Source organism: Epinephelus lanceolatus, chromosome 22 (genome assembly GCF_041903045.1).
Source record: "Epinephelus lanceolatus isolate andai-2023 chromosome 22, ASM4190304v1, whole genome shotgun sequence".
NCBI classification, from domain to species: domain Eukaryota; kingdom Metazoa; phylum Chordata; class Actinopteri; order Perciformes; family Serranidae; genus Epinephelus; species Epinephelus lanceolatus.
In genome coordinates, this window is record NC_135755.1 from 39,395,602 (window position 1) to 39,409,395 (window position 13,794).

At 40.7% G+C, this 13,794-nt stretch overlaps 1 protein-coding gene across 1 annotated transcript in view; it reads left to right on the forward strand.

Moving 5' to 3' along the window:
- The window catches only part of sorcs2 (sortilin-related VPS10 domain containing receptor 2), a 1,194,681-nt gene that overhangs the window by 1,169,006 nt on the left and 11,881 nt on the right, over positions 1 to 13,794 (forward strand). The window contains exon 23 of the mRNA XM_033609881.2: positions 8,036 to 8,158. Within this exon, the coding sequence (XP_033465772.1) occupies positions 8,036 to 8,158 (123 nt within the window). The remainder of the gene's footprint in view (positions 1 to 8,035; positions 8,159 to 13,794) is intronic.

Consider the following 13,794-nt stretch of genomic DNA (forward strand, 5'->3'; position numbering starts at 1 on the left):
TTTGTGCAATAGGCTAAATGCCCTGTGTGTGTTTTTATACTTTCATTTTTGACTATATAGTTTGTTATTGTTTTTATAAGCTCTTTTTTACTGTCATTGGCACTGAGGAGGTTGCATTCAATTTTGTTGTACATGTACAATGATAATGAAGATATTCTATTCTATTCTATTCTATAAGCTCTGTAGCACTAGTCATGTAAAGTTCTAAAAAAAAAAAAAAACTGCAATAAAACTGTAACCATCCCAAGAGAGAAATAAACTAAGTCTTTTGTTTACATAAAAAAGTCTTTAACTTAGAAGAAATTAACTTCTGGAAATGCAAGGGAGGCGTGGCAGGGCTTAAACATCATGATTGGCAGAGCCTCCAAGCCTGCAGTGGCTGACCACCCCGATCCCACCTTCTTCATGGAACAGTTAAATAGCCCTAACCCTAACCCTTACTTCACCCAGTCCAACAGCAGCAGCACACCAACCACCTGGACCCCCCAACCTCCAGCCCCACCGTTGATGAACAGCTAGTGACATCTTGCGTAGAATCAACCCACACAAGGCCTCTTAGAGTTCTCACCAGACTGTTCCAGCACCTTCTGGATTCTGGCCATGTCCCCAACCAGCGGAAGGAATCTACTATAATCCCAATCCCAAAGAAGACACCTGCTGCAGACCAGTAGCTTTGACATCTGTTTTATGTAAATGTATGGAGAGAGTAGTGTGTGACCAGCTATCGGACATGCTGTCGGACAAACTGGATCCACTTCAGTTTGTCTATAAACCAAAACGCAGTGTAGAGGAGTCTCATACTTTTGGACACTGTTGCTAAAAATCTGGACTCTGCACACCGACACGCTAGGATTTTATTCATGGATTTCTCTTCTGCTTTTAATACTGTAAACACTAACAACTTGCTGCACTGCCTCTCTGACCTTCAGGTTCACCCGACACTGATTTATGGATTAAGAGTTTTTACTGGGCAGACCACAGCAGGTGCTTTTAAATGGTTTTAAATCCAGTAAGCTGGTTTTAAACACGGGACTTCCCCAAGGCTGTGTTTTATCCCCCATTCTCTTCTCTGTTTACAAGGTGAAGGAATGAGACTTTTTAAATATGCGGATGACATGGTCCTGGTGGCACACCTGCCTGGCACTGATGCACTGCCCCTTTACCAGCAGGCAGTCAACAGCCTGGTACAAACATTTGTTGACTACTCACTGGAGCTCAACATCACAAAGACCAAGGAGCTGTGCTGTCGGGGCAGAGACAAAACAGCATCGCCCTTTTTCCAACCACTCAGCATCCAGGGTCAGCTGGTGGAGCAGGTTCAGTCTTTTAAATACCTGGATACGGACATAGACACCTGCCTGTCTTTTGCACAGCACACTGACTCAGTATACAAAAAAGCACAACAGTGCCTCTACCTGCTGAGGAAACTCAGGACTTTTCGTGTCAGCAAGGACATTTTAACGTTGGTTTACCGCTCACTCAATCTCACCTTCAATATTTCATCCTGGTACAACCTGCTCACCGTCAAACACAAAACAAAACAAAACTCTCCCGCATTCCAGCAAAATTACCTCAAACTCCACTGTCTGAACTGTACAGCCGCTCATTGATCAGGAAAGCCACCCTGATCACAGAGGACCCCTCTCACCCCCTCCACCACTCCTTCCAGTTACTGCCATCAGGAAAACGGTATAAAGTCCCACTGGCCCGGAAAAGCTCTGATGTGCTGACGTATTGCGGTAAGCGAGTTGTGTCATTTCCGGTGTTTCTGTGACAGCGTCTCTGTACTGCTCTGGTGAATTCTGCTAGCCTGCTTTCTCACTTCAGTTGCTTTAACGTCTACTTCAAGTCTTAACCCACAGTGGTTCTGTTTAAGCACTTATAGCTCTCCTCCTTTCTACGACTTTCTCGCTAATCTCTTAGCTGTTGTTTGCACGTTACTAGCCTTGGTAGCTACATTAGCTTTACAGTTAGCGATGGCTTCTCCTTCTGCTCTTTCTTGCTCGGTGTGCCAAATGTTCAGTTATGCCTCTGCCTCCTTTAGCGACAGTGGTAATTGTAATAAGTGTAGCTTATTTGCCTTAGCCTCTGCTAACTGTCCTCCGGCAACTCCCGTGCAGCCGGGAGGCTGGGTAACTGTTCGTGAGAGGCGCAGCTCCAAGCCGAAGCCCACGGCTCACCACCAGCCTGTTCACGTTTCCAACCTCTTTTCCCCACTCAGCGACACACCCACTGAGGATAAAACTCTGGTTATTGGCAGCTCTATTCTGAGGAACGTGAAGTTAGCAACACCAGCGGCCATAGTCAAATGTATCCCTGGGGCCAGAGCGGGCGACATTGAGTCAAATTTAAAACTGCTGGCTAAAGCTAAACGTAGATTCAGTAAGATTGTTATTCACGTCGGCGGCAATGACACCCGGTTACGCCAATCGGAGATCACTAAAATTAATATTGCCTCGGTGTGTGAATATGCAAAAACGATGTCGGACTCCGTAGTTTTCTCTGGACCCCTCCCAAATCTGACCAGTGATGACATGTTTAGCCGCATGTCATCATTTAATCGCTGGCTGTCCAGGTGGTGTCCAGCAAACGATGTGGGTTTCGTTAATAATTGGCAAACTTTCTGGGGAAAACCTGGTCTTATAAGGAGAGACGGCATTCATCCCACTTTGGATGGAGCTGCTCTCATTTCTAGGAACCTGGCAAACTTTTTTAGTAAATCAAATCCCTGACAACCCAGAGTTGAGACCAGGACTCGGAGACGCAGTCCTATACGCCTCTCTGAGCTTCTAGTTCAGTTACCCAGCCATAGTTTTCATAGTTTTATACAAACGGTGTCTGTCCCCCAACCACCTAAATTATTTAAATCTAAAATTAAACAAAGAGGAGTTGTGCATAACAACCTCATAAAAATTAAAACCTCTTCTGTGACAGAAAGACAAAACAGGAGAATTAAATGCGGACTGTTAAATATCAGGTCTCTATCGTCTAAAGCAGTGTTAGTAAACGAATTAATATCAGATAATCATATTGATTTACTCAGTCTCACAGAAACCTGGCTGTGTCAAGATGAATATGTCAGTCTCAATGAATCCACTCCTCCCAGTCATAATAATACCCACATTCCTCGAGGCAGCGGCCGAGGAGGGGGAGTTGCAGCCATTTTTAACTCTAGTCTGTTAATCAGCCCTAAACCTAAACTAGATTATAATTCATTTGAAAGCCTCGTTCTTAGTCTTTTACATCCGACCTGGAAAACCTTGCAGCCACTTTTATTTGTTATAGTGTACCGTGCTCCTGGCCCGTATTCTGAATTTGTATCTGAATTCTCAGAGTTTTTATCCAGTTTAGTTCTTAAATCAGATAAAGTTATTATTGTAGGCGATTTTAACATTCATGTCGACGTTGATAATGACTCCCTGGCTACCGCGTTTATCTCATTATTAGACTCCATTGGCTTCAGTCAGGGTGTACATGAACCCACTCATTGTTTTAACCATACCCTCGATCTAGTTCTGACGTATGGAATTGAAATTGATAACCTAAAAGTCTTTCCACAGAATCCCTCGCTATCGGATCATTATCTGATTACTTTTGATTTCTTTTTACCCGATTACACGCCACTCAGCAACAGTTACTATACTAGATGTTTGTCAGATAGTGCTGTCGCAAAATTTAAGGAAAAGATTACTCCGTCGTTAAATTCAATACCAAGTCCCTCAGTAACAGAGGTTTCCTGTACCGACTTTGATCATTTTGTCGATAGCGCTGTAGGCTCGCTGCGAACAACACTTGACTCTGTAGCTCCTCTTAAAAAGAAGTTAAAAAAGCAAAGAAAGTTTGCTCCTTGGTATAACTCTCAAACCCGTAAGTTAAAACAAATATCGCGAAAATTTGAAAGGAATTGGCAATTAACTAAACTGGAAGAATCTCGTTTAATCTGGACAGACAGTCTCAAAACTTATAAGAGGGACCTCCGCAATGCCAGAGCAAACTATTACTCAGCATTAATAGAAGAAAACAAGAACAACCCCAGGTTTCTTTTCAGCACTGTAGCCAGGCTGACTGAGAGTCAAAGCTCTATTGAGCCTTGTATTCCTTTAGCCCTTAGCAGTAATGATTTTATGAGCTTTTTTATGGACAAAATTCTAACTATTAGAGGCAAAATTCATGACCTCCTGTCCTCAGATAGTACCTATCTAACCTCAAACACAGCTGTAAGACCTAATATATATTTAGATTGCTTCTCCCCAATTTCTCTTCAAGAATTGACAGCAGTGATTTCTTCATCTAAATCATCAACGTGTCTCTTAGACCCCATCCCAACTAGGCTACTTAAGGAGGTCTTTCCTTTAGTTAACACTCATATATTAGATATGATCAGTATATCCTTATTAACAGGCTATGTACCACAGTCTTTTAAGGTAGCTGTAATTAAACCTCTACTAAAAAAGCCCACCCTGGATCCAGAGGTGTTAGCCAACTATAGACCAATATCTAATCTTCCCTTTATGTCAAAGATCCTTGAGAAAGTAGTCGCAGACCAGCTGTGTGATTTTCTCCATGATAATAATTTATTTGAGGAATTTCAGTCAGGATTTAGAGTGCATCATAGCACTGAGACAGCACTAGTTAAAATTACAAATGACCTTCTGATTGCTTCAGACAAAGGACTTGTCTCTGTACTTGTTTTATTAGATCTTAGTGCGGCATTTGACACAATTGACCATCAAATTCTACTGCAGAGACTGGATCACTTAATTGGCCTAAAAGGTTCTGCACTAAGCTGGTTTAAATCTTATTTATCTGATCGTTTTCAGTTTGTTGATGTTCATAATGAATCATCCTTACGTACCAAAGTTTGTTTTGGAGTTCCGCAAGGTTCTGTGCTCGGACCAATCCTATTTACTCTATATATGCTTCCTTTAGGTAACATCATTAGAAATCACTCTATAAATTTCCATTGTTATGCGAATGATACTCAGTTGTATTTATCGATGAAGCCAGAAGAAAGTAATCAATTAACTAAACTCCATAACTGCCTTAAAGACATAAAAACTTGGATGAGCACCAATTTCCTGATGTTAAATTCAGACAAAACTGAAGTTATTGTTCTTGGCCCCAAACAACTCAGAGACTCTTTATCTGATGACATAGTTTCTCTAGATGGCATTGCTCTGGCCTCTAGCACTACCGTAAGAAACCTCGGAGTAATATTTGATCAAGATTTGTCTTTTAATTCTCATTTAAAACAAACCTCACGGACTGCATTTTTTCATCTGCGTAATATTGCGAAAATTGGGCCTATCGTGACCCGAAAAGATGCAGAAAAATTGGTCCACGCTTTTGTTACCTCTAGGCTGGATTACTGTAACTCTCTATTATCAGGTAGCTCTAGTAAGTCTTTAAAAACTCTCCAGCTAATTCAGAATGCAGCAGCACGTGTACTAACAGGAACTAAGAAACAAGATCATATTTCTCCTGTTTTAGCTTCTCTGCACTGGCTCCCTGTAAAATCCAGAATTGAATTTAAAATCCTACTGTTAACTTATAAAGCTCTAAATGGTCAAGCTCCATCATATCTTAGTGAGCTAATAGTGCCATATTATCCCACCAGAACACTGCGCTCTGAGAACGCAGGGTTACGTGGTCCCTAAAGTCTCCAAAAGTAGATCAGGAGCTAGAGCCTTCAGCTATCAGGCTCCTCTCCTGTGGAATCATCTTCCTGTTACGGTCTGGGAGGCAGACACCGTCTCCACATTTAAGACTAGACTTAAGACTTTCCTCTTTGATAAAGCTTATAGTTAGGGCTGGCTCAGGCTTGCCCTGTACCAGCCCCTAGTTAGGCTGACTTAGGCCTAGTCTGCTGGAGGACCCCCCTATAATACACCGGGCACCCTCTCTCCTTCTCTCTCTCTCTCTCTCTCTCTCTCGTATTCTATTACTGCATCTTGCTAACTTGGCCATTCTGGATGTCACTAACTCGGCTTCTTCTCCGGAGCCTTTGTGCTCCACTGTCTCTCAGATTAACTCATATCGCAGCGGTGCCTGGACAGCGTGACGTGTGTGGTTGTGCTGCTGCCGTGGTCCTGCCAGATGCCTCCTGCTGCTGCTGCCATCATTAGTCATTAGTCATTAGTCATACTTCTACTGTTATTATACACATATGACTATTGTCACACATGTATACTGCCAGATATTAATACATACTTTCAACATATTGTACCACAGTAGCCAGAACTATAACTATAATATTATTACTTTCAATAATGTTGTTGTAAGCTACTGTTATTACCTGCATCTCTCTCTCTGTCTCTCTCTCTGTCTCATTGTGTCATGCGGATTACTGTTAATTTATTATGCTGATCTGTTCTGTACGACATCTATTGCACGTCTGTCTGTCCTGGAAGAGGGATCCCTCCTCAGTTGCTCTTCCTGAGGTTTCTACCGTTTTTTTCCCCGTTAAAGGGGTTTTTTTGGGGAGTTTTTCCTTATCCGCTGCGAGGGTCATAAGGACAGGGGGATGTCGTATGCTGTAAAGCCCTGTGAGGCAAATTGTGATTTGTGATATTGGGCTTTATAAATAAAATTGATTGATTGATTGAAAAACACTTATAAGAAATCTTTCATCCCCACTGCAGTAACTATTCTAAACAATATTAAATAGACACATGCACAGTCATATACCATTTTTTCAGTCCCCTTGTGTGTTTTAAATGTGATCCGTGTTTTAAATGTGATGTGTGTTTTAAATGTGAATTTGAGCCTTGTCAAAGGAGAATTTCTGTCACCTTTGGGACAGACAATAAAGCTTATCTCATCTTATCTTAAACCTGTAAAAATTGGGAGCAAAAACAGAAGTGTTGCATTTCAACTTTGTTCAGGGTAGGTTACTGCAAACAGCATCTTTGCTGCAAGTGTTCCTGTTCAAAATTACTCAGAAACCCTCTGTGCAAAACTATAAAACGTTATGTGAACACAAAATTGCCAATTTCTCTGAAAGATAATTGAAACTGAGGAGTGGGGAAACTGCACATAATATAGCTGTTAGCTGCCAAATCATTGCCTCCAGAACTGGTGCTGCACTATATAAATTATAATGTTAATTTAAAAATCCATTGTTATTAATCATAATTGTTGTTCACATGAGTGGGGTACATGAGGCGCATGAACCCCTCCTTGAAAATCTCAGATTGTTGATTGTCTTAAGACACGCTGCACTGTGGTAAGGGCAGGTACAGACCTCCCAGAGGAGCAGGAAGTCTTTACAAATCAGTGGTAGCAGGGCATTTCTGTTGGGCTAGCCGAGCCAGCCCTCAGTGGTATGGGAGAAAGAGGGCAGCGGGTTCAAATTAAGGTCTACAGCAGCAGACATTTATGTTTAAGGCATCAGAATTACTAATGATACAGAACTGGATGTGAATATAAATATAAATATATATGTGGTGTGAATGATTAAATTATTTCAGAGCCTGCTCTCTTTGGTTTGTTATTAATGAACTAACTGTGGACTTCCAGTAAAAACTAGCTCAGTAGCCGCTAGTTATAATCATAAAATATTGAGGGACTACTCAGTAACTACTCAGTATAATGAGTTAAAGAATTAATGACTTGTAACTGGTTTTTGCCACTCAACGACTGGTTCAGACTTATTCACAAACAACTCATACAGAAAGTCGTCAGTATTTAGAGTCACAGATATTCATGAACTAATCATTCCCTAATGACTGATTACTGTAATATCTCCCAGTCAGTCATGATGATCTACTATATAGTCCTCAAATCAAAACTATTCAGATATTATCATTATACTATTCATTAATTATCAGGTTATTCCTGATTCATTCTCCACTTGTTCCTTAGTAACTAGTCACATTTTTTTGTGAGTAGTTACTAAGGAGCTATTTTTAGTAGATAGCTATTAGTAATTTTTTTTTTTTTTTTGCAGATTTAATCTTTACACATACCGTATTAATTTCGAATATTGATTAGTGCAGTTTGACGTTGTTACTTACCTTTAATCTTTTGACCTCAGAACACAGGTGTCCCTCTGGAATCCCTTGTTACAGTGGTGAAGCCGGGACTCCCCACCAGAGCTGACCTGTACGTTCTCCCACTGGACAGCACATCAGCCAAGAGGAGCATGTTTATAGATAAGGTACATGTACATGCATAGAAAAGCATATTCAGTATATTAGTGTTTGCCCTACAAGTTACAGCTTTTGTAGACAGAAGCACATTTTTAATTTACACAAAGAGGCACAATAAGGATTCACTATTTTCTTGATTTTTATAACAGACTCCCATTTTCCAAAACATTTTTCTAGGCCTGCAAACTGTAGTGGGATGAAAAAGATGACAGTTCTGAGAATGAGGCCAAACTTTGCTTTGTTACTGTTACAGCAACAGAAACAGTTTCCTTCTCTGCTGTGACAGTAAACGCAACACAAAACTCCACCTGTGCTGTACTCAGAGCTTAACAGTGTTAAGGTGAGAACACAAACCTTTTATGTTATAAACAACACGGCTACAGCCATGTACCTACACTCCCACAAAGACCCACACACCGTCAGTGTTTCAGCCTTTCAGCAGAGATACAGAGACTCTGTTTGAAATTACATACTAACATGCTATTAATACCAGGTGTTACATAAAATTGAGTATGGCACAACAGAAACAACCAATCAAAGCCGAGGAATCTCTAAATGCAGTTGTCAATCTTGCTGTTTTGATATGAATCAAGACTCTGTAACTGCATTGTCTATTTCTTGCCCCAAATGTCTTCAGAAACATATTTTAGTGTACTTTTTAGCAAAATAATAAAAAAAGTTGGTCCCCAGGTCACTATGTTGAAAACAACTGAACTGCATTACCAAGCAGCCTGACTAACATTCTCATTTTACAGCTAAACAGTCACCAAAATATGTTCTTTAAACATCTGAGGAGAGAAATAGGAAATTAAGTAACAGAATCTTGATTCAAATTTGATCAGCGCTGCTTAGTTTGACAGTTTGTCCACAGTTCACGAGCAGTGACTGACATAATTGCTTTGGATATTCCTCGCCTCTGAGTATTTTCGTTCACGTGCAGTAGGGCCATTGGGGATCAAAGGTCACAAGCATTCAGTATTGGTTGTCGGCATTGCCTCTTATATACAGAGATTTCTCTGGATTCTCTGAATCTTTTGATGATATTATGGATTGTGGATAGTGAAATTTCTAAATTCCTGATAACTGTGCTTTGAGAAATGATCTTAAACTGTTGCCTAAGAAGTTTTTACAAACTGCTGAACGTCACCCCATTCTTGCTTGTTAATGACTGGGCCTTTCAAGGATGCCTCTTTCATACACAATCATGATATTGTCAACTGTTATTAAGGCTGTCACTTTTCATTCAGAACATTTGTTGGAATGTCATATTTTTTTTAACTGTAATGACCTCTTTGAATTAAAGAATTTCAGTCTATAATGACAACAGGCCATTTGAAGTAGTTTACCTTGTGATCCAGCAGAGGTTGTTCTAAACATCGACTATTAGCTTATCCTACTGCATGCCCATTGACCTATCAATAAACAAAGCTACAGGACTTGACATTACGCTTTTCATGTGTTATGTGATCTTACTTGTCCAAAATGCAAAATGTGGTTTCAAGTGTTTGGAGGAACATTTTAAGCCAAAGACAGTTGCTCATTACTCTACTGTGCAGTGTATTTGAGTTATGAGTTATTATTTGGGTTGACAAGTGATGAACATGTGATGAGCCTGTAATTGGTGTACAGGCACAACAGGCATCATGGATGGCTAACAACAACATTTTACACAACTTTCAAAAATATATCACAATCAAGGCTGGATTTCAAGGCCTCTAAAAGGGATATGATTGCATGGAAGCCCTTGTTCAAATGGACGATAAGAGGGTTAATGTTAGCTTCAGGGCAAAAAAAAGGAGGTCCCTCACCTGCACCGTTCTAAAGATATTTAATGTATGTAACTTTGATGTATATGACATTATTGACCCCAAAGTTAACTTCTATAGTGTCCAGTAAGCCAAATGTTTCTCATCAGTCCTGTTCAATGCTTGGTGGTGCGTTCCATACAGCTAGAAAAGTGGCGAATCTGAGGACTCACCTGCTACCTTGCCACCCAATTTAGGCAGCGGAGTCACCACAGATGAGCAAAGCAACATCCAGCTTATACCTCATCCTATTCTTATTATTCTGATATAGCTGTTAAAAACATTTATGTGCAGGACGAATGTGATGTAAAGTATTTATATAGCCCTACCTGTTACTGATTAACCCCATTTACCAGTGGAATGGTACGTCATGTTTGTGACGTATATAATGTCTTATAAACATCAATAATGCATTGTAGCATGACTTTGTGAGCTGTATAAGGTTATTAGCAATTGTATGATACTATAACACACATAAAATTTCCTGGATGATCAACATTGCTTTTGCACTGTGTGGCACATAAAGCAGGCCCATGTCGGCTGACTGAGGCCTCCCTGGCCCTATTTTTGCAGCACCTATGGTGTGTTCAGCTTAATGAACCACTCTTTGCAACACTCTTTGTCTTGTTTCGTGTTGTTTCTGTACCACGCAGTGATGTTGCCTGCCAGGATGCTCTTATTGGTCAGGAGTAGAAATTCCTCAATACTCCTTACTCTGCTTTGCCTTTCTCATCACCAAGTCAGTTGGACAAAAGGGTATAGAGCTATTTGCCCTCTCCACCGAGGAGCTATTGATATAAAAGGGCCCTAGGCCTTTTTTGGGGTATTTTTACTGCCTTTACTTTTAAGCTCATATCACAGTCATTATAAAGGCTACATACACATGCTATATCTTGTTTTGTTTTTTTCAGGACAATCTTGGCAATCCAGATTTGCCATCATCCCATGTCCTTCTATGTGCCTGTATTTTATATTAATTTTTATATCAATGAAAAAAAACAAATCCATGTGACTACATTCTTACATTTTTACATATATCTCACCATAGCAAGTTGGAAGTTGACATATTCTGCCATATATGAAAAGGGGAGACTCTTTGGAATCTGGCAATATAAGAACCATGATGCTGGGACATTCTGTCACTTCACAGTTGTCCAAAACATGTGGTTTGTGCCAGGTGGACATGATAGCCAGTATTTTTTCATTATTGCAAGAAATTCCATTGACTCATTCACAAATCAAAAATGTGTTTTATCTGAAAGAAACATGCAATATTTACATCTAAGATAATAGAAAAATAGTCAACCAAGTGCAGTGATGTCCTCCAAGATAATATTTGCCACTTTGCAGTAAAAACAATTTTGGGCATTGAGGGGGGGGGATGTGTCCCCCTCAGTGTATATGGTGACTACTGCCCTGTCAGCATGCATAATTAGGCTACAGTTGTCTGGGTGCGCAAAGGTAAAGTGCGCTTGTCTTGTCATACAAAGTTTGACTGAGTGTCAACTGGACAATATGGAAATTTTTGAAAGCTGGACTACAAATGTGGATAGACAGGGAGAAACACACGCAAGCCTAAGACGTGGTAAGATACGATATTCCTCACTATATGAAGTGACTGATAACAAGATCTGTATAATGGATTATAAAGAAATTCGTCAGGTTTTTATTTTGTAGACAATTGATCTGTATTTATAGCGTGATGGAATGACAGCACAATGATGTGTGTGGTATGGAAAGCTCTGGTCCTGTGCTTTCAAGTCATATGCGTGGCATTTCTGTGCGACCCTGCATTCGCGAGTAATCCATCCAAGAGTAATGTGTGTGCAAAGCCGTATGAAAGCTCTGTTATACATGATGGTAGTGTCGCTGGAACTTGCTCCAGACAGCATTGTTTAATGCAGACTACAGGGCGGCTACTGATTCACCTGACCATTTTCTGACCTCTTGTGTCACTAGGGGCATGCGTCCTAGTTTGTTTACATATTTTGATCTCAACAAGGTGGCCGCATAGTCACTCTTACCTTACATGGGAAGCAATTCAGCTCTGTCGCCACTTCTGAATGGTGTGTAACATTGTTCCAGTGTCCATATTCCCCCCGTTGCCACAGTAAATATATTCATGTCAGGCATAAACTTCTTAAGGTTAGCCTGACTGAAGTGTCCATCAACAATGACTTCTACTACTGAGAAATGCTGCAACAGCAGAGGGGACTCACAGCCTTGTAGAGAGAGGAGGAGAGAAAAGGTGGGAGAGGGAAAGGGAGAGGAGGGGTTGAAGTCGGTCCGGATGTCAAGGCCTGTTGATTGGCTGCCAGCCTAGTGCTACAAGTACTACGGCACTGTGGACGCCCTTTCAAAAGGTACTGTTTGAGTTCATCTGTGTCTTTGAAAACAACCCTTGCCAAAAAACACTGAGGAGCTCTACCCTCTCTCATCCCTCTCCTTAGAGGCAGGATGTTGGATTTTAATGCTGCTCTGCCTCCTTTATGTATCTATGTGTCTAGTTTACATGTGTATGTCTCCCCTTTTTTAACAGTTGCTGACTAAATTTGAGCTGCTACAGCCATTTAAAGTAAACTTTAATCACCTTCAACCAGTACCATCATCACAGTGTGGGCAGTAAGTGGAGATGAACAGTGTTTGGCATCCCCTCCGTGCCGCAAACCCCTGGAGTACTTGCTCATCTGCGAGCAGATTTTACACTGGCCACACTGCAATGACAGACCAATGTTTCCCTTTCTGTAGCTGTCAATTTTTGTGGAGACAGACCTTCAGTGGCTGGACTGCCCTTGACTCCTTGCTGGATCACCAAACTTGGGTGAAGTGAGAAGAACGGAGTGTGTATCCATAGTTGGGCTTGCTAGCTAGCACCAACCTCTTGCCCGCTTGATCAGCAAACTTTCCAGCTTTGTAGTCTCTGAGTGGCAGGAAGTGAAACAGAGGGACTGTGGGGTACACCACGTGTGCTAGCTAGCAAGCAGCAGTCTTTTTCAATGGCGCTGGCAGCCAATCAAGGGACCTTTACATCTGAAAGCCCACTTCCTTCATGTAGAAGGGTGAGAAAAATTATAGACACAATTCAAAATTCAATCTAAATCACACAAAATGGACTGTTCTCTAGTTTTGATTGATGTTAAAATAATTTTTTTTAAAAAACATACACTATGAAGGCATAAAATTGTTTGTGATAACAGTAAAAGGCATTGTAAACAGGAATCTTTGGAAATGAATGGTAGGTGAAAGAGCATGTAAAGGTTGGTTGAGTTGGAATAATGGCTGTGCAGGACAAAATATTTCATATTATTGATTGTCTGTTCAATGACATGAGGTACAGTAATATGCTGTTTATAATTGTTAAAAAGCTAGGTTCCTATTTGCAACCTTTCATCATGTTGTGGAGAAAGCCTCACTGATTTGGATGTCTAAAGAGACTTTTTATTTACCCAGATAATGTTGGCTGTGGTCACATGCTCACTTAGCTACACTAACACTGCTATACTCTCTATTGCACATTCACACCTTCCCTGGGAGTCTATTACTCTTGTACCATTGGCCACTATGGGTGGTGTGATGGTGCCATTGTCTGATTTAACTAAAATGTGAAGTTTGTGTGTTTTGTTGTTTTACACTTCACGTGGAGCCAGCAAATACTGCTCAGTCCTCATAATGTGTTGTAGTATCTTACAATTGCTAATAACCTTATACAGTGTTGTAACTTTACTTAAGCCAACAATGTCATGCTATAGCTTATTATTGATGGTAAATGGTAAATGGATCTGCATTTGTATAGTGCCTTTCTAGTCATCCAGCCACTCAAAGCACTTTTTACACCACAA